Below are 24,942 nucleotides of genomic sequence, written 5' to 3' on the forward strand. Positions count from 1 at the left end.
AAGTTTGTTTTGCACAGTCTTTGAGGTGCCTTTGAAAACGGTAGCTGTCTTAAGGTGCTCCTCCAACACACTGTCTAGCGAGGCGACAAGATATACTAAACCCCTGAACATACCAGGGTTGTCTGAGGATTTGGTCTCATTGTGGCCACGCAAAGCCAGCTCAAAGGCCCCGCAGAATTGAACACAGTTTCCTCACCCTAATCCTGTGGCCTTCGTCCAGTTGCGTAGCGATGTTAACTCTGCCTAGCATGGCTAGCTTGACCGTATTCTCCATGTGTGCCCTCGTACACTCATGTTTCTTAATCTTCTCAGATAAATGTTTCATGTCCCTTACTCCTGTAACAGTCCATGTTGTATCTGTCCCCACCGTTTTAAAAAGTAAGCATGGGAAGCAAAATACGGCATTTACATGACTGCATCCAGCTAGCCAAGCCTTTCTGTTGTACAGGAGAAGCCTTGCATGTACGATTTACCCTTTTCGCTAGCCTGTTTTTGATTGATTTATTTTGATGTCAGGTTGATCGGGCCCAAGCTCTTTGACTTGTAGTTTCTCCACCAAAGTTCTCCTCTCAAATGGATTTTGGAGAAGAGATCTTATTGAATTTGTGGGCGGCTGAAATCCTGTGTCTTGAGTACCCGCATTCATCATTGTCAATAACGTCAGGTGTCCCTACTCCACCACCAACTGACTCTGCTTGGGGCGATAAATTAATCGCCCTTTAGGCATCAGATTCGAGGACGCTGATTGGCTAAATTTATGTTGCTATGTGCATATCTTGTGTCAGCAATTGGCTGCGCTGCTGCACTGACTGGGCGATGTTTCTATCGCCCCAGAAGAGATATTGAGAGAGAGGGGACAAACAGGAAGCTAATTTTCCCCCAAACATAATGATTTATATTTTATATATTACACGTTATTGTGCATTTTAAACACACACATACTTAAAAGAAGTAATTATTGTTTATTTTAAAAATGTTTATTTTAAAAATAAAAAATAAAAAACACTTTCCATCAGGGAGGGTAGCGCCCTAGCGCCCTCTATTGGCCAGCCTCTCTGCGGTTTGCAGGGCAGGCAGGACTAGACTGTTTGTGCGTGTGATTGACCTTGCGGAAGAGCTGTCCTGATTGGTTGTTAAGATCTGGGCACCCTGAGATTTTGAAGTGGCTGATTACAGCGCCACAGAGATTTTTTCTCAGAGCATTTGATTTATTGATAGCAGTTGGGATGTAAAAATTTCAACAAATAGCAGGAAGGTTGAGGTTGTTGTTCTGTCCATGCTTAGATGCCTGTGAGCTGCCGGTGACTACGGAGTAAGAAAATGTGATAATCCTTATTTAGTACTGAATTTAATAGTGCAATATTTTTCTGCATCAGTAGATGTTTATTACTGGGGATGTATAGTTGGTAATTGCAGATGATGATAGAAGGATTTCCCTGTGCACCCTGACGGTTCTGCACCATTGAGGTTAGTTGAAAATGTAGTTTTACCAAAAATGTTAAACAACTGCATCATGGTTATTGAAATGTATAAGTAAGAAGTTTAACTGGAAGGAGAAAGTTATTTGTAGTTGTTACTGTTGATAATGCTGGACTGCTATCCCCCAAGAAACTATTTTTAATTTGTATGCATCCAATTTTTATTAATTTTTATTTTTAATTTTGGGTTGCTTAGAATTACTTTCTATTCTGGAAAAGTACAGTGGTGTTTGACTAATGATGTTTATTTTTATTTTGCCGATATGAAGTTGCCACTACAGTTTTTGTGTTACACAGTATAGTTATAAGCAATTTGCTTTTATTTTGTGCTGTACTGGACAATTTTTGTCAACTGGAAATCTATATTTTTTTATTGCTGGAAACCTATATTTTTTATTGCTATTTTAAATTTTTCAAAATAAAAGAACCCCTACATTTTTATTTGAAGGCCTGTGTGTACTTCCCTGGGCTTTTACATTTTATTGTTATCTGTTAGTTTTATGCAATGTTTTATGCAATGTATTTATTTTTATATTCTATGTTATTTCTATTTCTCCTCTCATTTTATTTATTATCCTTGTTGCAAAACACTTTGTAACACCTGTTTGAAAAAGTTCTATATAGATGACTGTTAATAAAAGTCAAAGTCTCAGTCTCTCTTTCTTTCTATTTATCTCTGTTTGTCTCTCTCAATCTTTCTCTCACATTTACACACACACACAGACACACACACACAGAAAACGCACACACACTTGTGACTGTGACTTGTGGCTTGTGACAGGTTGGGTTTGCTGGTCTAGGTGTGTGTGTGTGTGTGTGTGTGTGTGTTTGTGTTGGAAGGAGGGAGCAGAGTTCTGGCTGCCTTTCAGCTTGGCAGATCTCAAATCTCTCCACGCTGTAATCACAAAACACACACACACACACATACACACAGCGTCTTTAGAAATTTTGCTGTTGCTGAGCAACTATGTGTCATTGATAACAGCTTCTTTAGTGACTCCTTGCTGTCATCCTTTCCTCTATCTGTCATCCATGCTTCCATCCATCCATTTAGTCAGCTGGTATTCAGTAGCCAATTTCATTCAACCACAGCTTCTACTCATGATGATGATGATGTGTGTGTGTATTAGGCTATTAATATTGCATGTACAGCAAACAAAGGGGTTTGACTGGAGGACACACCATCTTAATCAATCATTTATTCATACTGTATATTGGGTGCTGTTACAATGGCCTAGACAGACACAGATGGAGAGGCTAAGTTGGAAAAACACTCCAATAGGGCACACACACTCGTCCCCTACTCCCCTACTGTAAATAACCCAATAATGTCTTAGTAGGTTGTGCCAAAAGCTATGTTAGGAAAGGGTTAGCAGTATCAACCTTAAGAACCTATGACTTGGCTTGGAAAATATTTGTTTCCTTCTGTGTTATATGCCCATTTGGCCTATGTCGGCTCCTATAATATGTGCTTTCATCACATATTGTTTTGAAATTCTGTATATAAGGAGGTTGTGTTAGTGGCTGGATTCCAGTGCCCTGCTTGAGGCTATGATCAGGCATTCCCAAGTCCAAAACCAGCAATACAACTGCTCTTAAAGGAATAGTTCACCCAAAAATGAAAATTCTGTCATCATCTCCTCACCCTCATGCCAGTTGAAACACAGGTGAAGTTTGTCCATATAACACACAGGGAGGTTGGCAGCACAACTCCATAGCAGCCTTCTCCAAAACAACTGAAGTCAGTGGGGACCAGTTCTTCAGAGTTCCAAAAAGACCTACAGTATATTTACACCATCATTTAGTGCAAATCTTAACTACAGCTGATTGATTTGCAACAAATAATGGTGTATAGGTCTTTCTATTCACAGTGTGATTGTTTGGCTGTTTTTGTTTTGGAACTCTAAAGAACTGGTCCCCATTGACTTCAGTTGTTTTGGAGAAGGCTGCTACCAAGCAGTGGCGTCGCCAGGGTCTTTCTTCAATATTTTGAGATTAGCCCTGAATATTTTTGATCAGTTAATGTCAGTTTATGTAGTCCTAAGTGAAGTTTTACATTGTTCAAGATTTCTGTCACCCCTCACCATCCACGTTCCATTGTGAGCCTTTCTACAGAGATCTGCCTGCACAGAGTGCGAGGTAAATTCCAGTTAGTAGTCAGAGTGGGCCGGTTATTTTACGTGAGCCAGCTTTGAAGCCCGGCTTTGGGTGCATCAAGGCACATGCCGGGACACGAATCGAACTCACCTGTTGCTGCTTGCTATGTGTGTCTGTTTGGTAGGGGGCTCTGCCGATCTGTCATCGTGTAGTTTGAGTCGAACTAAAGGAATAGGCTACGTTATGGATGATTTTAATCAGTCGGTCCTAGTCTAGGTCAGAGAAGGCAAGGTGGGCTACAGCCAGGAAACACAATGTCAGGAAAAGACAAGACAGGTTATATGGATCTTCGTTTTCAAAAGAGGAAGAAAGGTAAGATATGTTATAGGTTAGTTTAATCAAGTGATTGATTATCCATATCTGGAAAGACAGCAAAAATCAGTCAGCTGTGTGGTGGTGAGTTGACTAACAGGCGGCCAGATGGACACTGGAGTGTTAGCTTGGACTGACACTTGGTTGATGCTTCATGGTCAGATGCCTACAAGATACAGCAGTTTGTTGTTGTTGTTTTTTTAGCTCAACATCTTCAATATAATATTGGATCACTGTAAACAAACTGTTACTATTTCTCTCCAGTCAGCTGGTTAGTCAGTTAGTTACTGAATCCTCCCATTCAGGTTTACTTATGTGGGCTGCTGAACATTAAATGCAGAAACTAATTCTCTTCACATGAAACATCTATATTATTTTCAACTTAAGACATTGTTTCCCTTAAATGTGAGAAAATGTTTAAAAATGTAATTTTTGATTTGTGCTTCTGTATATTTTACTAAGCTGGTAGACTCCAGCCATTCAGAATGGATTAGGCTTTTCATGGTGATCTTTGATGTGGCATTGAAAATATCAGCTTCCTAACAGAAGGACATCACAGGTTAAATAATTTACTTCTAAAATGAGTTATGCTTAAAGTTAAGTTAAGTTAAGTTTCCATACATCAAACCAAAGTAGTTCACTATTAGGTTGTAGTAATATAGTGATATAGGTAGTGAAATATATAGAAATATAACTTTTGATTAGGGTTAGGGTTAGGATTACGAGGAGATAGGCTTTTTTTTACAGTAAAGAGACAGATGAGGAGTGAGGAGCACATACAGTATATCATATATATTTAAAGTTTTATATATTGATAACTGTGTCTCTATTCATTTTTTGCAAAACCTGAAATGAACAAGACAAAGAGAGAGCCCAGCCCTAATTCTAACCCAGTTATGATGTTTATGCATCAACCCAAAACCTTTATTACTGACTAGCCAGATTATGAAGGGACATCTGCCTGCACGTAAACATACCCTCTGATATCTTGCTTGAATTTCTCATCTGTATGACTGCCCATAATCAGTCATGTTCACCAGAGTGTGTTTTTTCGGGGCTGTTTTTGTTCCAATGTAAAGGAAAAGGCATCAGAAAGAAAGAACAAAGGACTGGTCACCCAGAGTAACCACAGTCTGTTTTTCTGTTTCCTCTGTGTGACTAATGATGTCTTCAACAGCCTTACTTGTTATATTCACTTCAGTTTTTTTGTCCCTGCAATGTCTGTCTGACTCTGCTATTTTGCTTCTGTGATTGCTGAGATTTGGAATTCCTGCTGCAGTGTTTATTCAATTGTTTACTCCATGTGGGATTTCTTTAAGTTGGTTTCCTCTATTTGACTGTGTTGTGATGCACTGCTACAGTTTGAATACAGCGCCATGTAACCCAGTGAGACTGTATAATCAAGTATAATTCTCTCAGCCATATGCTCATACATTTTGCAAGGCAGTAACAGTCTAACGTGTATCTGTTGTATTGGTACAGACACAGAACTTCAGAATGACACTGTACCACACAAAGCCATCAGGCCCTGAAACAATACAAACAGCTTCTGAATAAATAAAAAGGGTAACACTTTAGATTAGGGACCACATATTCCTTACTGACTGCTATGAGCACTAATTAAGAGGCTATTGAGGGGAAACCTATAGTTAATGGGCTATACTTGTAGAATACAATAGTGCAGAATAAGGTGCAAGTAAATGACTAATAATGATAATGAACCAATACACTACTAATATGCATGTTAATAAGCAATTTATTAATAGTTCATATGTGTTCCCTAATCTAAAGTGTTACCGAAAAAATAAATATATACAAATGAAATAAATTAAAATAAAATTGAAATGTTCCTTGTGTGTCTCATAAAAGTACCGGTGAGAGTGCCTTCAGTTTTTATGCCCCTAAACTGTGGAACTCACTGCCTCTGGATATTAGAATGGCAAGCTCTCTCGGTATTTTTAAAAGGAAATTAAAGAGCTATCTTTTTTAATCTGGCTTTTAATTTGGAGTAATGTTATAGCCTTAGTTTTTAAGTTCTAATCATTGGTTTTTACTTTATTTTTATCCCCGGTGTTTATTTTATTGTATTTTTTTTCTTATTTATTGATTTTTTTTTAACATTTTATTGTTTTATTGTTGTAATTTTGCTATGTGAAGCGCTTTGGGCGGCATGCTTGTATGAAAGGTGCTATATAAATAAAGTTGAGTTGAGTTGAGATGAAAATGCTATAAACCTGTATTATTTTTGCCATTTTAGGAATACAGGATTTTCTTAGACACATGATCCCCTGTCCAGGACTCAAATCAGCTTCTAACCAAACCATCACATAACTGACCATGAGCTAGCAAAACACTAGTTAAATGGAATGTCCTTCACACAAAAAGATTTCATAGATTTTCAAAAAAGCATTTGACTCAATGTGACACGAGGGACTATTCCATCAACTTCGACATCATTTCAATCAGGATAGACTAAGTGAAGGATGAAAGACAAGTTTTTATTGCATGGATTGAGATTATGGAAGAGTCTAAAATGTATAGAAAGGCTTTGGCGATTAGACCCCATCATGAATTACTCTTCATGGGGTCGTAACCTGTGGACTGTAGAGATGGACTTCCTGCAGGTGACCCATGGAACCTCATTCCTGGAGTTGGAGTCTTCCTCTTGAGGAGCTGGATCAATACAGGAGCTAGTGGGGTGGAGGTGGTTCACATAAACAGCAACACTGGAATGACAGTCGGAGGCAGACGAGCAGGGAATAGCTTTAAATTCTGGCAGCAGTGTGATGATTGGCTCTCGGAACACGTGGAGAGAGCCGAATAGCAGAAGCAGGAAATGACAGCTGACAGCATGGGAAGAGAGTGAGTGTGTAAGAAAAGTAGTCTCCCTGATTGAACTTTCGCTATAGCTTGTAACAACGCATTATGTAATAACACCGCGTTATGTAATACCTCGACAAAATGTAATAAATTCTCACTTCATTATGTAATAACACCCGCATTTTGTAATAATCTGCCGCATTTTGTAATACACAGCTTGAACGCAATATGTAATAAATTTCCCTGCATTTTGTAAAAAAATATTACGTATTGCAGTGTGTGTGTGTGTGTGTGTGTCCTGACATTTGTGTACCAGTACTTAGTTTGTGTCAGTATAACACTCAGTGTTATGCAGTTTCTATTCTCTATGAACCCTCAAGTACAGTTTCTATGAAGCTAAGGAATACAGTGACACTTAATGTAGTTTTGACCAATGAAAGATACTAATCTACTGAACTAATAGTATCTTTTTAAAATGAATTTTGAGTCAGTATGATTCATGCTAGAATGCATAAAATAAACATTGTTGTTATAATGTTATAACGATTTTTATGAATGAAGACATCCATTTTGGTTGGTTATTACATAATGCACCATATTATTACATTTTCATAAAAAAAAAGTGCAACTCCCGTATTTTGTAATAACCACCGCAATATGTAATAATTTATTACAAAATGCGGGGAAATTTATTACATATTGCGTTCCGGCTGTGTATTACAAAATGCGGCAGATTATTACAAAATGTGGGTGTTGTTACATAATGAAGTGAAAATTTTGTACATTTTGTCGAGTTATTACATAATGCGGTGTTATTACATAATGCGTTGTTACAGCTTCATATACTTTAAAATTAGAAAAAAATGACTTCTAAACATTGTTTAACATCTATGTTACAAACCTGAAAACATGTTGGAACAGTCTGCAGTCCCTGGGGTCACCCTGAATGATAGCAACTTAATACTGAATAAAAATATGAATGCAATATGTAAAGTTTTGATACCATGTTTCATGAGTTAAAATAGGGCTGGGCGATATGGTTGAAATCAATATCATGATAATTATAAATTAAATAATAAACAAATTATAATAATAAAGGATTTTTCTCGATATCAATATATATCACGATATGGTTCATGTATGCAAAATCACGTTAAATAATCAAATTAATGTTCATCTCATTGAACCGAATGGTAATGTTAGGTCAAACAAAACAATTCAAATAATATTCCTACCATCCCTCATTTTTTGAGAGTTTTTACGTAAAATTTGCTTGTCATCATCAATTTAGACAGCAGAAATGTGTCACGATATTAAAATATCTTCATATCATCACAATATGATTCCACTGAAAGACAATAAACGATAATATTGAATTATCGCCCAGCCCTAAGTTAAACTATACCATTAATTTGCCATGAAATGCGTATTTCTCTCAAATCTTGTGCAAAACTTTGTCTACATCCCTGTTAGTGAGCATTTCTCCTTTACCCAGAATGTCTCCAAAATGGTTTTCTTATATGAACTGCAACAAAGTAAAATCTTGAAAATTGTTGTATGTTGCGTTTATATTTTTGTAGATTTCTGCAGATTTTGTGAACTTGTAGCCCTGTTCTATGCTCAGATTTCAAGTTGCGTGGATGTGTGCAAGTTTCTTGCACTTGGAATAAAAAGTTCTGTATCTGTTTGCATACTCATGAATGGATTTTGCATGTTTGTAACTTGGATAGCCTTGCATATAAAAGTTTTAGAATAAAAGTAAGCCTGAATATAAATCAAGCTTGTGCAGGTATTAAGTTACAAAACAGACCTATTACTACAAAACATCTGTCTTGAATATTCAAACAGGAGTGGCAGATGCTGATCTTTTTGTTGCAAGTGCACAAAACTTGCGCATAAAAACAGAACCTGAAATTTAAGTACAAAGCAAAGCTGCAAGTTCATAAAATATATAAAAAAAATATAGATAAATAAAATAGATAGAATATAGATATTGGGAGAAATCCTCTGTTTTAGATTAGGTCTATAGAGAACATTCTGACAAAAGAGACAAATTCTGCTTTTGGCTGCATTTTTGGGCTGAAAAAAAAAAAAAAAAACACATGAATTTAAATCATATACAGTGACACAAGCAAAAATGTTCTACAAGAAAATAACTGAGGCCAAAATTTTGGCATCAGCTTCACTAAGTAGGGTAATCCATCATGGTAGTCTTGTCGTGGCTCGTAATCACCAGACAGAATCCAGTACGATATTATCAAGATATAAGAGCCATGATACAGTAATTTTGTGATGTTTTTCAATTTGATACTGCAAAATATTCCAATTTATCACTCTGTTTTTATTTAATTCAGCTGTCATAAAATGCTGAGAAAACATCACCATATCCAGGGAAAGTCAACAGAGCTCCATGCTCTTTTCTCCACCCTGCTTCACATTCTTACAGTTACATTCATACTGGGAGCTGCCCAGTACAACCGCAGTCTTCTACTGTCAGCCACTGGGAGTTGGCCGGTACATCAGTACAGTTTGCCTTAGTTTTTGTCTGAATCCAAACCAGATCTCAGTGCTAATGGCTTTTTCTGACCCTAAACTCGACTGAGTTATTTCTACAGCGCATATTTTCTCATGAAGCTAGGACTACAAACAGCAGGATTGTTATAAACATGTTGTAGCCCATAACAAAGGAATGAACAGTCATTGTCTATAACAAAACAACTGACACAACTGAAAATAGGAAACTAATATTGACACCAATAGATGTGTCTCTGCAAGCCAATAATGTTACTGTCTATTGTAGAATGATACTGAATCTATATAAGTCATTTTGTACTCACAGACAGCGTGAAAGCAGCTTGATTAGAAAACATGTTAGAAAACTAATGCAAGTAATCAATGCATTCTAGTAAAATGGTTGTGCAATTGATGACATCTAAACAAATGCATGGCAAGCAGAGTGGCTGATGAATTGGGAAAGATGGTAAAGGTGACTGAAAGCACCCACGAGACTCTTCTGGGGGGTAAAGGTACATTTTTGGTAACTGGTAAAAACGCATAGGTTCTCTAACAGTCTCCCATTCATTCATATTTTATATCTTAATGACAAATACAGGAAGAGATGGGAGGGACGAAAGTAGCACAGATTTAACTATGTATTTCTTTGGTGTTATGCTGGCTGGATATGCAGGATTAGGGTGAGGAAGACAGACTGAGGTTTGGTAAGCATTGAGGCGTATGAGAGAGCCAGGCTTATTTAATAGTTTATAAAGATGACTATTAAATAATGTATAAATGAATACCTTAGTCAACATGAACACCATTAGTAAATGATTACCAGACACATTAGTTAACTGTTAATTAAGGGTTAGTTAATGCTTATTAAGCATTAACTAATAACTAACTATTTTACTAACTAATAACTAGTAAAATAGATAGACACAAGGTTGAATTTTATATATTTGTAACATATAACGTAATAAATTGTATCACTTAATGTCAGCATTTTGTGTTAGTTAACTGTTTTGTGGTCTGTTTTGACCAGTGCTACATTCGGGTAAGGGGCAAAAGTAGCATTGCACAGCGTCTGTTTTCGGTCTAATGCCGTTTGATGCATTGATCCGTGGGATGAAATTATTGTTTGTATTGGTAGGGAACATGTGTAGGTTGTCCACATGAAAATATTGTAACTCTAGCTGATGCAATCTTTTTGTCATGAGGAAAAAACCAAAGTGCTACAATCGTCCCAGTTCTCCCCTAATGCTGTGTAGCGTTTACAGTGTATTGGAATTGGAATTACGGCTTGATGGGCCTTTCCTCAGCATTTTTCCAAGTAGTGTAGGAAGTTGGATTTTCAGGTTTTTCCGACATCTCTGCAACATAGCAGTAGTCTGCTGATTTCTGGCCTTGGGATTAAGTTGCTCCTGTTCACCGTTCATGTGGACTGTCCTAGATCAAAGGAATAATTAAATTCTTCAAAACAGCAGTAATTATCTTTACAGAGGGGAAAAAAAAGCTTCCCACACTCACTGCTCACTGTGGCCTGCAGAAACCTTGTTCCTCCGAGAGCTGCATTTGGCCTACACACAAAATGTTTCTTTATCCCATTACCAAGTCAAACTATTGGAAATGCATTCTAAAATGTGCACATGGTATGCGTACATGGGCATCAGTAGGAAAAGTCAAATCATTTCTCTCAGTCATTGAAAAATTGCCTCTTTGTAGAGGCAGGGTTTTACTGTCAGTGTTTTTCGGTAGTAGTAGTCTAGTTCTCTGGGACATTTCAACCAAATACCAATAAGCAGTCTGTTTAAAGTTACAAAGGAGCATGTAGCCTACTACTACATTTTGAGGTCTTATGACATTATTAGATAGTATATATTGGAGGGTGAGAGGTCATTAGTCATATATGCACCCACAATGCCACAAGCAGGACACACATTTTCCATTGCATGAGGTGTATTGAACAGAGTTGTGTTTGGAAAGTTCTAAAAAGCTTATTTTCTCTCTACACGTCAAAGTCTTCATCTACACACACATCTATCTACAAATATTTTTGTCTGTTTTGTAAGGTTTAGGTATTAAACTACTAAACAGCAACATTCAAGTTCTACAGTGAATGGACCATATTTATGATTCCGTAAAATATTTGTTATATTTAAAGCTTTGGTTATTAGCCTAAATTGTACTTACCAGCACCTATCACATTTGACACGTCATTGCTACCAATTCCCAAATTAAATAATTTTTCCACATTTTTAACACATTTCCCACCTCCTTTACTAATTTACTGTTAAAACAAGTCATCTGGGTAACACCTTTACCAGCTAACGAGCTACAGATAAATCCCCAGTTCATAGTCAGCACTCAGACATAGGGATATTGTAGAGATTGTAGGAACATATAGGGATATTGTAGGGATACTGGGGCACGGGAAAATTGTAGGGATTGTAGGGATGTAGGGATATTGTAGGGATATCAGTACATAGGAATATTGTAGGAATTGTAGGGACATAGGGATATTGTAGGGATTGCAGGGACATAGGGAAATTGTAGAGATATCGGGGCAGGGATAATCTAGGGATACTGGGACATAGGGATATTGCAGGGATACTGGGACATAGGGATATTGTAGGGATTGTAGGGACATGGGGATATTGTAGAGATACTGGGACATAGGGATATTGTAGGGATACTGGGACATAGGGATATTGTAGGGATACTGGGACATAGGGATATTGTAGGGATTGTAGGGACATAGGGATATTGTAGGGATACTGGGACATAGGGATATTGTAGGGATACTGGGACATAGGGATATTGTAGGGATTGTAGGGACATAGGGATATTGTAGAGATACTGGGACATAGGGATATTGTAGGGATACTGGGACATAGGGATATTGTAACAATATCGGGACATGGGGGGATATCGCTGTAGGGATTGTAGGGACATAGGGCTATTGTAGGAACTAGAGGGGCATAGGGATATTGTAGAGATATTGTAGGGATATTGGAACATAGCAATATTGTAATGATTGTAGGGACACAGGGATATTGTAGGAATCGTAGGGATATAGGGATATGGAGTGTAGGGACAGAAACATATTGTAGGGATTCTAGGGTGTGAAGGTTAAGCCTCCCAACCGGCATCAGTGTCGTTCCACCACGCACAAGCCCCAGGGACATTTTGAGACTGGAAGGAACACGACTGGCAGCAGTTAATGAGGCACATTACCTGCCACCCATCAAGCCTCATTACAATGGCTTTAAAGGCTGAAGCCCTGGCCGGATGGAGGTGAGGTAGCACAATGCATGACGCACTACTCATGCTGCCTTTTTGCGTTTCCCCTCCAGACTATAGTGGCTGAGTCCTGTGCTGCCAGACCTGAGTACCAGCCACCCAGACTCCGGCCTCGCACTCGCCAGGTTTTAGGGACATACAGGTATCGTAGGGCAGGAAGGCAGCCTCTACTTGTACCTGTATGTCCATTTTATTGCCTTTTTGTGTTTTGGCACACACTTTTATTTAGAGTTCCATCTGTTTTTACTTGTATCTCTGTTTCTTTGCTTTAGTTGCACCTGTTTATCTCCTGTATTACCTTTTATTCCTATTTTTTAATTTTTTATAATTTCTTTTCGGCACACACTTTTATGTAAAGTTCGATCTGTTTTTAATTGTATCCTTGTTGGTTTGTGTTTTTTTTTTTTTTAAGTTGTACCTGTCTACATCATATTTTACTTTTTATGCCTATTTTCAATCAATACAGTAGAGATATTGATAAGCAGAGGTTTTACACAGTTGAATTGTATCATTATGCACATGTACAATTTTCCTCTTTCCTTCCCGACATCCTTCTAAATTTTTTTATTTATTACAACAATTGTAGGTTTCTAGAACTTTGCACAGGCTGAGAAAGGTAGGTGTGTCTATATAGAGTTGGGAGAGGTTTCGACAAATCAAATATGTAGGCATTGCTACTCTTAGACATATTTTGTCACGATGCATAACACTTAGAAATTAATTCATCAGCTGACAGGATAGAAGAAATTAAAATCTGTTTCCATGAGGGAGGAAAGACTAGGAGTGAAGCATTTTTGGGCAGGCATATTGTAGGGAAGCTAAGAGTGGGCAGACATTGCTCAGTAGATTTAGGGAAATCTACTGGGAGGGAGATTATAATCCAGTAGGAAATCGTAAACTCCACGTTAAAGAGTAACTAAACCCCACCTAAATCTGTGGTGAAGCCTGACACCTAATGGTGAAAAGTGGTACTGAACTGGTCATCTGCTATTGGCTGGTCTCTGTGCCCTGTGATGTCACCCTCTATAGAGTACCAAAGATGGTGACATCACTTGGCACAAAGACCAGCCAATAGCAGATGAGCAGTTCAGTACCCTACCTTTCACCATTAGGTGTCAGGCTTCTCCACAGATTTGGGTTTGGGGTTTCACTGTCTCCTAAACAGCATAGTATACTGAATCATCATTTAAATAAGGTGAGTCTATGACATCTACTGTATATTAGTGGGGATGGGATGCTCTTCTCTGCTGCAGACCTACTTTGTGATTTAAGATGATAACACGGCTGGATTTTTACATAACAATCTTGTCTAGTGCAGCTTTAAGATTATTGACATTTCAACTTTGAAGAAAGCTTGTACCTGTTTTGTGAGAGTTAAGTCTGAGCCAGCCTCAGATAAAACATATTGTATAATCCAGACAGATGGTGGTGGGATTTGTACCTTCCTTCAGAAAAGCATTGGACCTAGAGTACAATGGTTTAGCTATAAACCACTTGTGTTTTTCTTTCTTTTTTTTAAAATTCTTATTTTATTTGATCCTATTTCTTTATTTATCTTTGTGAATATATGTTACTGTTCTTTTTATGCAAATAAATAAAATGAATGAGGAATAGCTCTCGATAGCTCCTCAACTATAAGGCCTATATGCATGGTTCTGGCCTCCTTTGATAGGTAAGAAGCTAGGGAACATGAATCCATTGTAAGTAAACCTATATCTATTACCATTCCCGAGTATTCCCGAGTAAATGGAGGTGGAATAAAGGAATAATATTTTCATCCTCGCCTAGTATATAATCTAAATTTCAAAGGCAATATCACTTAATATAATATAATAATATGATACCCGGATAATGATGCAACTGAATGTGTTCTCCTACTCCCTGACTACAACTGTAACTGTAAATTTGATGAAAATACAATAAAATACAACAATTTATGGTAACACTTTACAATGCTTAATGCTTATTAATTGTTAATGCTTATAAAGCATTAACTAACCCTTAACTTAGTGTACCCTTATTGTAAAGTGTTACCCAATTTATGATGCAATTTATAAAGATATACTAGAGCGGTCTCTATGCTGTGTGCCAAATGGGTTTTCTGCCTGTTTACTGGGAATTTTACTTCAAAATACTATTTATTTCCATTACTGGAGGCTATCTGAGCACAATACACCCATTTGCCAACATATTACCCATTATATACAGTATATATGAATCCAACACTCCTGCAGCACAGCAGCTCATGCCTCTGATGGAAGAGCCATGACTACAGGTATCATGGGCCCTGGCCCTTTCAAGGTGTCTAACATTTGTTTAACTTGTTCAACTTGTGCAGACGAACCCACTTATTGGCCTGCTGGCCAGCTGTGGCTACTGCCACCTACTGACACCCAGCCCAAAAAAAGATGTTCTACGATATACTGTATTGTGTCTTTAAAAAAATGTGTTGCAGTACATATATGTGCAGTATTTGGAGTCAACAAAGAGGATGGCACCCTGTCATCGGCTTTCACATTCTAGGGAGGTTAGACAGAAAACTAAACCATAAGTCAGCAGTGGCAGGACAGCAAGTGACAGCATCGACCACCTATCTGCTGCTCACTGGGGCCTGTAATGGGACTGCTGGGCTGAAAGCTATTTAACCCACCCGTGTGTGTGTGTGTGTGTGTGTGTGTGTGTGTGTGTTCTTGTACTTCTATCCTTGGGAGAACCAGTTTGAGTTTTGTGGCGTGAGGTTATATTGGCCAAACCCCACTTCTTCAATGTAGACAATGGGAGGACCTCACAAGTAGAAAGGCAAATGTGTGTGTGTGTGTGTGTGTGTGTGTGTGTGTGTGTGTGTGTTTGTGTGTGTGTGTGAGAGAGAGAGAGAGAGAGAGAGAGAAAGAGAGAGAAAGAGTACAACGGGGAAGGGATTTTAATGTGAAAATGTTGATCCACAACTGATGTACTGTATTGTAATGCCAATAAAGCATATTTGAATTTGAATTTAAGTGAGAGAGAGACAGAGATTGAGATACAGAGAGATAAACAGAGGGAGAAAGAGAGAGAGGGAGCAGATGCACTTTTCTTTTTAAATGTGACAAACAGGGCGTCCTGGTGGCTCAGTTGGCTCAACTAAATAAAATGCCATAAAAGATCTTCTTCTTTCATCTTTAAAAAAAAGAAATGTGACAACCAAGTTTGACTACGCACAACTTCCAGAAATCAAAGAAATCACTTCCTTTAATGTAGAATTACTAATCCAGTATGATCAGAATTTGTGCTTTGCACACACGTAAATGAGTGTGCAAAGCATTAGTGTCAGCAACATCATTTTTGGTTAACCCAAATAATATTTATATCATCCTCTTTTGCATTGTACAGAAGAGGATTAGGGCCACATGTGAAAAAAAATTATTTGAGTTCTGAGTTTAAAGTCAGAATTCTGAGAATAAAGTCAGAATTTTGAGTTTAAAGTCAGAATTCTGAGTTCTTTAATCTCAGAATTCTGACTTTAAACTCAGAAATCTCACTTTAAAGACCCTATAGACAACTTTTTTGCTTTAACTTATCATTATGAAGTAAATGATGATTGCACAGTGTAACGGCTATAGAGTAATGACACCATCGGCGTTTAGATTGGTTCCTATAAGCCTCGCTTTCACTATGCAATTCTGTCTGCCACCGGGTACAATCTCCCGGGACAAGGAAGGCTCGACTTACGGCACAAAGGAAGTGCGTCATCCATTGCGCAACCAAAAGAGGTCCGGTAGCTATCCCCAGTTACAAAAAAAAAAAAAAAAAAAAAGGTAGCTATCCCCAGTAGCGGAAATGGCGGACGGTGGAACAACCACAGTGACAGTGGAAACACTACCCTCTATCATAGCACTGAGATTGGGGTTTCTAGTTCAAATTGGGATTGTTTCTTGCTTTGGACAGTAGTAGTTTGGACAGTAGCAGGCTGCTGGTGGTAGTGTTAGCCATGTTGCTAACGTTTCTGGCTAGCCAGAAAACGAACCAGGAGCTACAAGGAAGCCAGGACCAGCCAGAAACAAACATCTATGTTTGTTTCTAGAACAAAAGTACGGAAGCCGAGAACGGCCGTGCTTACAATTATTTTTTTTAATGCCGTTATCTCGAGATCACGAGTTAATTATCTCGTTATCTCGAGAAAACGAGTTTTGTTATCTCGAGATAACGAGATAATCAACCCGTTATCACGAGAAAACAAAATGTCGTTTCCTCCTATTACTGATAATGTTTATCAGAGATCAGGAGTGCCATGCCAGCATGCATAGGGCATCTTGACAACTGTAGCAACTGATTTAAGCTGGAAATGTAACTGTAGCAAACAAAACTACACATTTATGCTTCCTGTTCAGTTATGAATCCTCCCCGACAGTCATGACAGTGATCTTGAAGGCTGAAATCAGGTGTGATCAAATGAACCAGACACTCTTTCGAGTTCTCCATATTATCCCGTGATCTTGAGAAAACAAAAGTCGTTTTCTCATGATAAATTATCTTGTTATCTCGAGAAAACGACTTTTGTTTTCTCGAGATAACGAGATAATTAACTCGTTATCTCGAGAAAACGAGCTTTGTTATCTCAAGATAACGAGATAATTAACTTGTGATCTCGAGATAACGGCATTAAAAAAAATAATTGCAAGCACGGCCGTTCTCGGCTTCCGTACAAAAGAAACAAACATCTAACTATGTTTGTTTCTGGCAGCTAGCGTTAGCAACGTTAGCCATGTTGCTAACGCTAGCTAACACTAACGCTAGCAGCCAGAAACAAACAAATGATCCATTGTCTGTTTGATAATCTAAACAAAGAACACGTTTTCTTGCAGTGGCCTTTCTAAAATGAGCAGTGGTGAAAGTTACTATATTTATGTTATGATCAAGGAGTTGATAAGCAGACAGATGGTTTGTTCTGTTGCACAGAGCTAGGCTCTAACAGAAAGAGATCCGGTTGTCTTTGCAACAGCAGCACAAACAACAATACCACTTGGAAACGCTAGAGGGGGACAATGGGGTGAAAGCTGAAAAGTTGTCTGTATCCACTTTAATGTCAGAATTCTCACTTTAATCTCAGAATCTCAGAATTCTCACTTTAAACTCAGAATTCTGACTTTTTTCTCAACTCAAATAAATGTTTCACATGTGGCCCTACTCCTCTTCCATGCCAGTGAGTTTCCTATGTGCAAAGTTGTTCATAGGTTGTTGAACATCAGTGGCTCAGTGACGCTGAAACATGCATCTACAAAACCTGGTTCACTGGAATCTGCATATAAGTGAAGAATTTTCAAACATTTTCATATCAAGGACCCCAAATAAACAGACATCTGATCAGATTTTGTCCCACAGACTTAGATCTGAGATTTATTTTATTATATATGATTTAGTACATAACAGTGAGGAGGGTGAAATCTATGACACAAGCATTCCTATATAACATTCTCTCACTCTCCTGTTTTAAAATGAAATAATAGTGAAATTATACTCAGGACCCCTGGAACACCTTCAAGGACTCCTGGGGGTCCCTGGACCTCACTTTGGGAATCACTGATCTAAGTTAACACCACACATTGACCTGTGCTCCACTATAATATTCGGGTCTATTTTGTAAGGTTTACATATTTAAATTGTATGACAAATTTCCATTCAAATTGGATTAAGTGCTCTAACTGACATGAAATATATTAATGAAGTATCAGCATTTATGACATTGACTCAAATAGAGCTGAAAAAATTGAAGGAATGTATTTAGATGTATGTAATTTGTGCTCATAATGCATTTCAAATGTGTTTTATTAGCTTCTAAATGTCTCATTTAATTTCTGCTGTCAAACTGAAATAATGAAACTAAACATTATCTGGTTGCATAGATCCAATAGTCAGACACTCCAAATAACTATTGTTGATTTTCTCTCTTTCAGTGTAGTTCATATTAAACCAAACACACTTGTCAGCTTAATCTGTTTTATTAATACCGAAGAAACTTTTTTGTGTATAAGTGTATAAGCTCCTTCACAATAAACTGGATGATTTTGTGTGTATGAAGCTCTTCTATTCTTGTATGAATAGACCAAAATAACATTTGGGCTTTTGTTTTGTTTTATGTTTTTTTGTAAGTTTTAGCTGTGACAAATTTTTGTTGCCTGTTTGAACTACGAAACCAAACCCCTTAATTTAATCCCTGAAATGTCCTTAATTTCTCTATTTCATTAACACGAATTATCATATGTACCATTAAACATAACATAGCTAGTAAGGCTAGTATTATGGGTTTATAAGGGATTTATTCATGGTTTGATTCGCAGAGACACAAGTAATTAAGGGTTTTTTCATGCCTTTTGTGCAGATTCACAGGGTTATTAAGTGGAAATTAATGGAAAAGTTCCTGTCTCCCTGAATTGCTCATTAAATCAGAAAGTAAGGAGTCAAGATTAAGGGGTGTTTAAGGAGGTTGTGATGGGATACTCCTCCATTAATAACTCCCTTAATTAATTTTAAGAGGATTCTGCATGAATTAAGGATTAAGTGAATGCAAATGTAAGGGTATTTTAAGGAATTACAGTTTCGTAGAGTTGTGTTAATTGCACTTTTTAATACACTCTTGAAATTGTCCATATTTGGATGAAATAAACTTGATCTGTTTCTTAACATTTAACACGGACATTGTTCATTTTTTTGGTGTATGAAGTGTAGAAAGTTCCTCGGATCAGCCCAGAAGCTGCTACAGCAGTGACTTTACGCTGGGATCTGTCCATGGTGCTGAAATCCTGATCCACACACCCCCGGTCACTTGAACGCCACATATGAAGCCGGGCTATAGGGCTAAAGACTGCCTTTAGCTCGGGTTATTTATAGCCCGATTTACAGAAAAGACTGCACGGTGACAGGGCTATTTTTGAGGTAAATCCTTTTATTTGTCTGGCCTTATTAGGGCTATTATGAAGGGCTAGTTTGTTTTTACTCTGGGCTGTACCATGGCTCAGTAATAGACTAGTGTGTGTGTGTGTGTGTGTTTAGGTAGCAGAGAGAGAGAGAGAGAGAGAGAGAGAGAGAGAGAGAGAGAGAGAGAGAGAGAGAGAGAGAGAGAGAGAGAGAGATGATGTCATGCTTTTCAGTCTGTGCCATGGGAGAAGCAGATGGCTGCAGCCTTCCTCCTTTCTCCCTTCTCGCCTTATTTCCATCCACGTTCCCAGCCTCCAGCATCCAGCTTTATCCAGAGCAAAGTGTGTCAGTCGGGGTTTCATTCGGGCAGAAACAAGTGGAAGAAACAAACCCCGCAGTAGAAAAAAAGATAAAGCAGAAACACCTTCCTGTCGGCTGGATGTAAGCGGATCATCAACCGAGCGAGCTGCCTAATCATAAAGAAGTGCTATGGACAAAAACATAGAGCCAAACACGGGGCTTTATCTTATCTTCTTTTCTGTCTTTATTTTGTATTATGACCAGGCGGCGCTATAGAGGAGCTAGCCCTGCCCAGAGAGGAGGAGGAGGAGGAGGAGAGAAACGCAGAAGGGTGTCGACGGAGAGAGGAGGAAGGGGTAGCGGAAAGGAGGAGGGGAGGAATAGAGGAGGAATAATAGATTAATATTACAAGCTCCTAACAATGGCGGCTAAATCGGACGGGGTGCTGAAGATGAAGAAGAGCGACGTGGCCTTCACCCCCTTGCAGAACTCGGAGCACTCCGGCTCGGTGCAGGGGCTCCACCCGGGCGGCCAGCCCGACTCTGCGGGCACCGGGGACGGGGACTTCGCCAACGGGGAGTCGCGGTGCTGCGGCGGGGGAGGCTCCAACTCGACGTGCCTTCGCCTGGGCAGGGAGCAGCAGAAATACACGGTGTGGGACTGCCTGTGGATAGTAGCCGCAGTGGCCGTCTATCTGGCAGATGTGGGCACCGACGTGTGGCTCTCGGTCGACTACTATCTCCGCCGAGACTACTGGTGGTTCGGCCTGACGCTGTTCTTCGTGGTGCTGGGCTCGTTCTCCGTGCAGCTCTTCAGCTTCCGATGGTTCGTCCACGACTTCAGCACCGAGGACGGGGGGCCGGGCTCCGCCGCCGACTGCTCCCACATGGACGGGAACAAGCTGCTGAGCGGCTCGGCTTCGCACGGCGACGTTACCGCTCAGCACCACCCGGCCACGCCGCAGAGGCAGGCGTCGACCGCGAGCAAGAACACCACGACCAACAGCACCGCCAGCACCGCCGGGGGGAGCCGGACTAGAAAGCGTTCGGCCTCTTACTCCTTCTGCCTCTGGTTCGCCCAGTCCCTCATCCACATCCTCCAGCTGGGCCAGATATGGAGGTAGGACGGTGGGGCCTAGGGATGGGTAACAAGGAGGGTGTGTGTGTGTGTGTGTGTGTGTGTGTGTGTGTGTGTGTGTGTGTGTGTGCGTGCGCGTGCGTGTGCGTGCGTGCGTGTGTGTGTGTGTGGTGGAATAAATGAATGAATGAACAGAGGGCTGCTCTGACAGCAGTAGGCACCGTTGGCACCGTGGTGGCCTCTGATCGTTGCCAGCTCCTACAGCAAGGCTACCAGCTGCCATCTTTTAGCCTGCTTTTCCACTACAGGGCCAAACAGACATGATAGGCTACTGTGTGGGTCTTTCAGTTCCCCACCCCAAAAAAAAACAAAACATTTCTTTGCTCATCTTTTAGCTTCTCCTTAACAAAAGAGGTGATTTGTCGGGACAGGGGCGATGCTTTCCGTCTTGTGTTATTAGGAGTTGCCCCGGCCTGGACAGTCACTACTTATGTAGTGTAGTAGAAGTGGCTGCTGGTGTTGATATTGTCCCTGTTTTTGCAATGGGAAGGAGCTTTAATGATACACTGAGTGGGTGGAGTCATGCATTTCAGAAAATACTTTTGGCTAAGACAAACATGATGGTGATCTAACCCCAACCGGCCTATGCCTTTGTTTTCAGATATTCAGTAAAGATTCTCTATAGCAGTGGTTCTCAACCTTTTTCATATCAAGGACCCCTAATTTAGTCCACATTAGGGCCACAGACCCCCCATTTGATGCGATTTTGTCCCTCGGACCCAAATCTGAGAATATTTTTATCGTTAGATATGATTTTGTCCAGAACTCCATGACTATCTGTATTGTAGGTAGAGACATAAAAGTGAAACTATGATCAAAATAGTCAGTCTCCTACATTCTATAATTGTTCTTGTAAATGAAATAATGAAGTTTAACGCTTCATCAATTTGCTGGGGACCCCCTGGGATGCCCTCAAGGACCCCTGGTGGTCCCCAGACCCCACCTTGAGAACCACTGCTCTATAGAACCAAAACATCACCCAACAGAGGCTATATAAAGCATCAAAGATAAAAAGTTCTAGCCAAAGTATTTCCGTCTGCTTCAGCTGTCCTGCAGTGCACATGGCATACTGAAAACACCGCGGGTTCAAATCCGCCTTGTGACCTTTGTCGAGTGCCATGCCCTCTCCCATCTATCCTGTCTCTCCTCACTGCACATTGTCAAATCAAACAGAAATAGCAGAAACACAGCAAGAAATAATCATTTTTTCTTTATAGGGTGTATGCTAGTAAACCCCATATTCATGTGAACAGGTTCATTCCACCACTTGGAAATTTGGACTCAGACAAAATGACTATTGCATCAAAGTAGAATGGCCTGTGGGATGTTATGGTAGTTATGTGCTAAAATGATGATGTTTTGGAGAATGTATCCAATCCACCCCTCCACCCTCCACCCCACCATCAACACACAACTCAACCCCCATTCATCAGGACACGCAGCGTGCCGCCTGGAAGGCGATGCGCCGGGCTTAGCCGCCTTGCTATTGTCTAAAAACCTTGAGAATTCAAAAGGAAAATTTCATCGCTAATTACTGAGATTATATCAGCTGAAGGCGGCAGATCATCCTGCTGTGTGCCCATGGGTTTTTCATTGTCCTGCAGAAACCTCCCGCTTCCAAACAAAAAAAGTCTGCTTTTAAAGAATTGGAAGAAGTAGTTTTTGGTATTTTAGAGCACATGTTCAATAAGTCTGGGTTCCAGGGTCATGAAACATTTTCTACAGAGGCAGTGAATTTGGCTGTGGGAAGCACGGTCTCTCCCAGTCCCTCATCCTTGAATCACCTCTAGTACTTATAGTTTAAAATGACTCTTATTTGATCACATGTCATGATATCTTCATTCATTGTTCTGGATTGGCTGGATCAATTGTTTGGAGTAAACGATACAGCCGGGTGATGAGATTTCATCGTGTTTTTACATTTTTTCAGGCTTCAGAGATCTTCTTTTTTTTCTGCAGTGTGATGCCACTGCTGCTGAATGTAACGCAAGGTCTTCCTCAACTTTTTTCAGACAGGGGTGTAAGTGAGACGTTGAGCTTCAGTTTCCAGGCTTATGAAAACATTGCGCTATAGTGTTGTCATATGTTGACTCACAGGGAACTGTCCTATGATTGCTGTGCATTGAAGTGTGGAAGGCAATGCTGGTTAACGCTGAATCTGAATTGTCATGGAAAGCCAACTTAGTGGCATTATTTCAGCAGCAAGCGGTGTTGTCCAGAGGCAAACCGTAATGGATGGGAGTATTGATCAGTCTCACCGCGACTTTGTAATAAAACTATCATCCTATCAATACATTATTAATCACATTGAACTTCAACATTCATCATTCTCTTCATTAGCTCATGTGCAGTCGCTTAATGAGCTATTAATGGACATGCAGTGCTTTTATTCTGGAGCCAAGCCCTCCCCAGTGGATTCCCTCTCGTAGAGATGTGAATGTCCAGCACTCATCTGCCAAATGCTACTGGCTGTATGTGGGAGGGTTTGAAACTACACTAAACACATATATTTTGGTCTATTTGCAAGGTTTACTCATTTAGAGTGTATGGCAAACTTCCATTAAATTGGGTGAAATAATTCCATATTGAATGGAGTATTATCATTGATTAAATTGACTCAGAACTTAAATAAACTGAATGAGTAAAGGAGAATGTAAGTCATTTGTATTTATAATGCCAATGCATTTCAAATTTATTAGTTTTATTAGCATCTAAATTTCAAATTGACATAAAATTTAAAATAAACTATACGTTAGTTGGTTACATAGATGCAATAACAGTCAGACACTTTAACAATTATTATAAATAATTCATTTTAGTTCATTTTATCTCCCTAGTTGATATTAAACTGCACAAATTTGTGTTTGTCCTACTTTTTTTTTCATATTTTCTTGAAACTGTGTTTATTTGGATAGAATCAACTAGGGCTGAACAATTAATCGGAATTATATTGAAATCGCAATATGGCCTACTGCAATTTTCAAATCGCAGGAGGCGCAATATTTGTTAAAGGTGAAATGTGTCAAAATACCATTTTAAATGAAATATTGTGGCACTGCAGAGATGTCCTGGCCTACACATCATATTCTACAGACTTAAGAAAACATCTTTGTTTGGTACAGATCCCCGCAAAAATCACACCATAATCATTTTAATACGTTTTTCAATGAAAATGAGAATAATGATGTAAAAATGATCATTCCCTCTAATATCGCAAATCATATCGCAATTGCAATATCAGTCAAAATAATCACAATTAGATATTTTTTCAAAAACGTTCAGCCCTAGAATCAACTTAATCTTTTCTTAATACCCCAGGGGGTCAGTGTTCATTTTCTGAGTGCAAATAGAGGCTTGGAGGTTACACGCAAAACACTTATGAATATTATGATTGGAACAAGTTTGACAGATGTTGCCTCTATTATGGTTTGGCATCAAATAAGATGCAACATTAGATGATGGAGCAGTTGAGATAGCAAAAAGAGTTCTTTAATAAGACATAGTCCAAAAAAGTGCTCAAAAAGTGCAAAATTGTGAAGAACAATAATAATAACAGACCTAACAAGCCGTCATCAGTGCAGAGATCTGAAACGTCTGCTGCGAATTATTCTTCAGTGTGCGGGTTCCTCTGTTGTAGTTGCATGACTTTGAATGGCACATGGTTGGAGACCACTGTATTTAACCGGGTTTCCATTCCCACCACAGCAGCTAATTTCACTGATTAGTTCCTCCTCTCTGCTGTGTTATTACTGTAAGTTGCAATCAGCTGCTGTAGTGTTTGGTTGGAATGAAAACCTGTAGGCTCTTCCGTGGCACAGGACTGGACACCAATGGTGTAGAGCAGTGGTTCTCAACGTGGGGTCCGGGTACCACCAGGGGTCCTTGAGGGGGTTCCAGGGGGTCCCCATTATTTAATTTAGAAGAAGTTAACACAATTAGAGAATGTAGAAGAATGACTATTTTGATCATAGTTGCACTGTTATCTCTACCTACAATACAGGTAGTCATGGAATTCTGAGCAAAATCATATCTAAGAATAAAAGTATTC

General features: G+C 39.3%; 1 protein-coding gene across 1 annotated transcript; it reads left to right on the top strand.

The window, feature by feature from the left end:
* Positions 1-20,178: 20,178 nt before the first annotated feature.
* Positions 20,179-20,880, top strand: LOC139643891 (XK-related protein 4-like). Its single transcript, XM_071519184.1, has one exon. The coding sequence runs from the start codon at positions 20,179-20,181 to the stop codon at positions 20,878-20,880; it is 702 nt and encodes a 233-aa protein (XP_071375285.1).
* Positions 20,881-24,942: the final 4,062 nt, after the last annotated feature.

This window comes from Centroberyx affinis, unplaced genomic scaffold, assembly GCF_046629955.1.
Source record: "Centroberyx affinis isolate AG114_WGS23_722 - 3 ecotype Tasmania unplaced genomic scaffold, CSIRO-AGI_Caff_v1 ptg000670l_1, whole genome shotgun sequence".
NCBI lineage: Eukaryota > Metazoa > Chordata > Actinopteri > Beryciformes > Berycidae > Centroberyx > Centroberyx affinis.

Bases quoted from the DNA above. Each gene is read 5' to 3' on its own strand.
- LOC139643891 (XM_071519184.1), top strand. From the start codon at position 20,179: ATGGCGGCTAAATCGGACGGGGTGCTGAAGATGAAGAAGAGCGACGTG.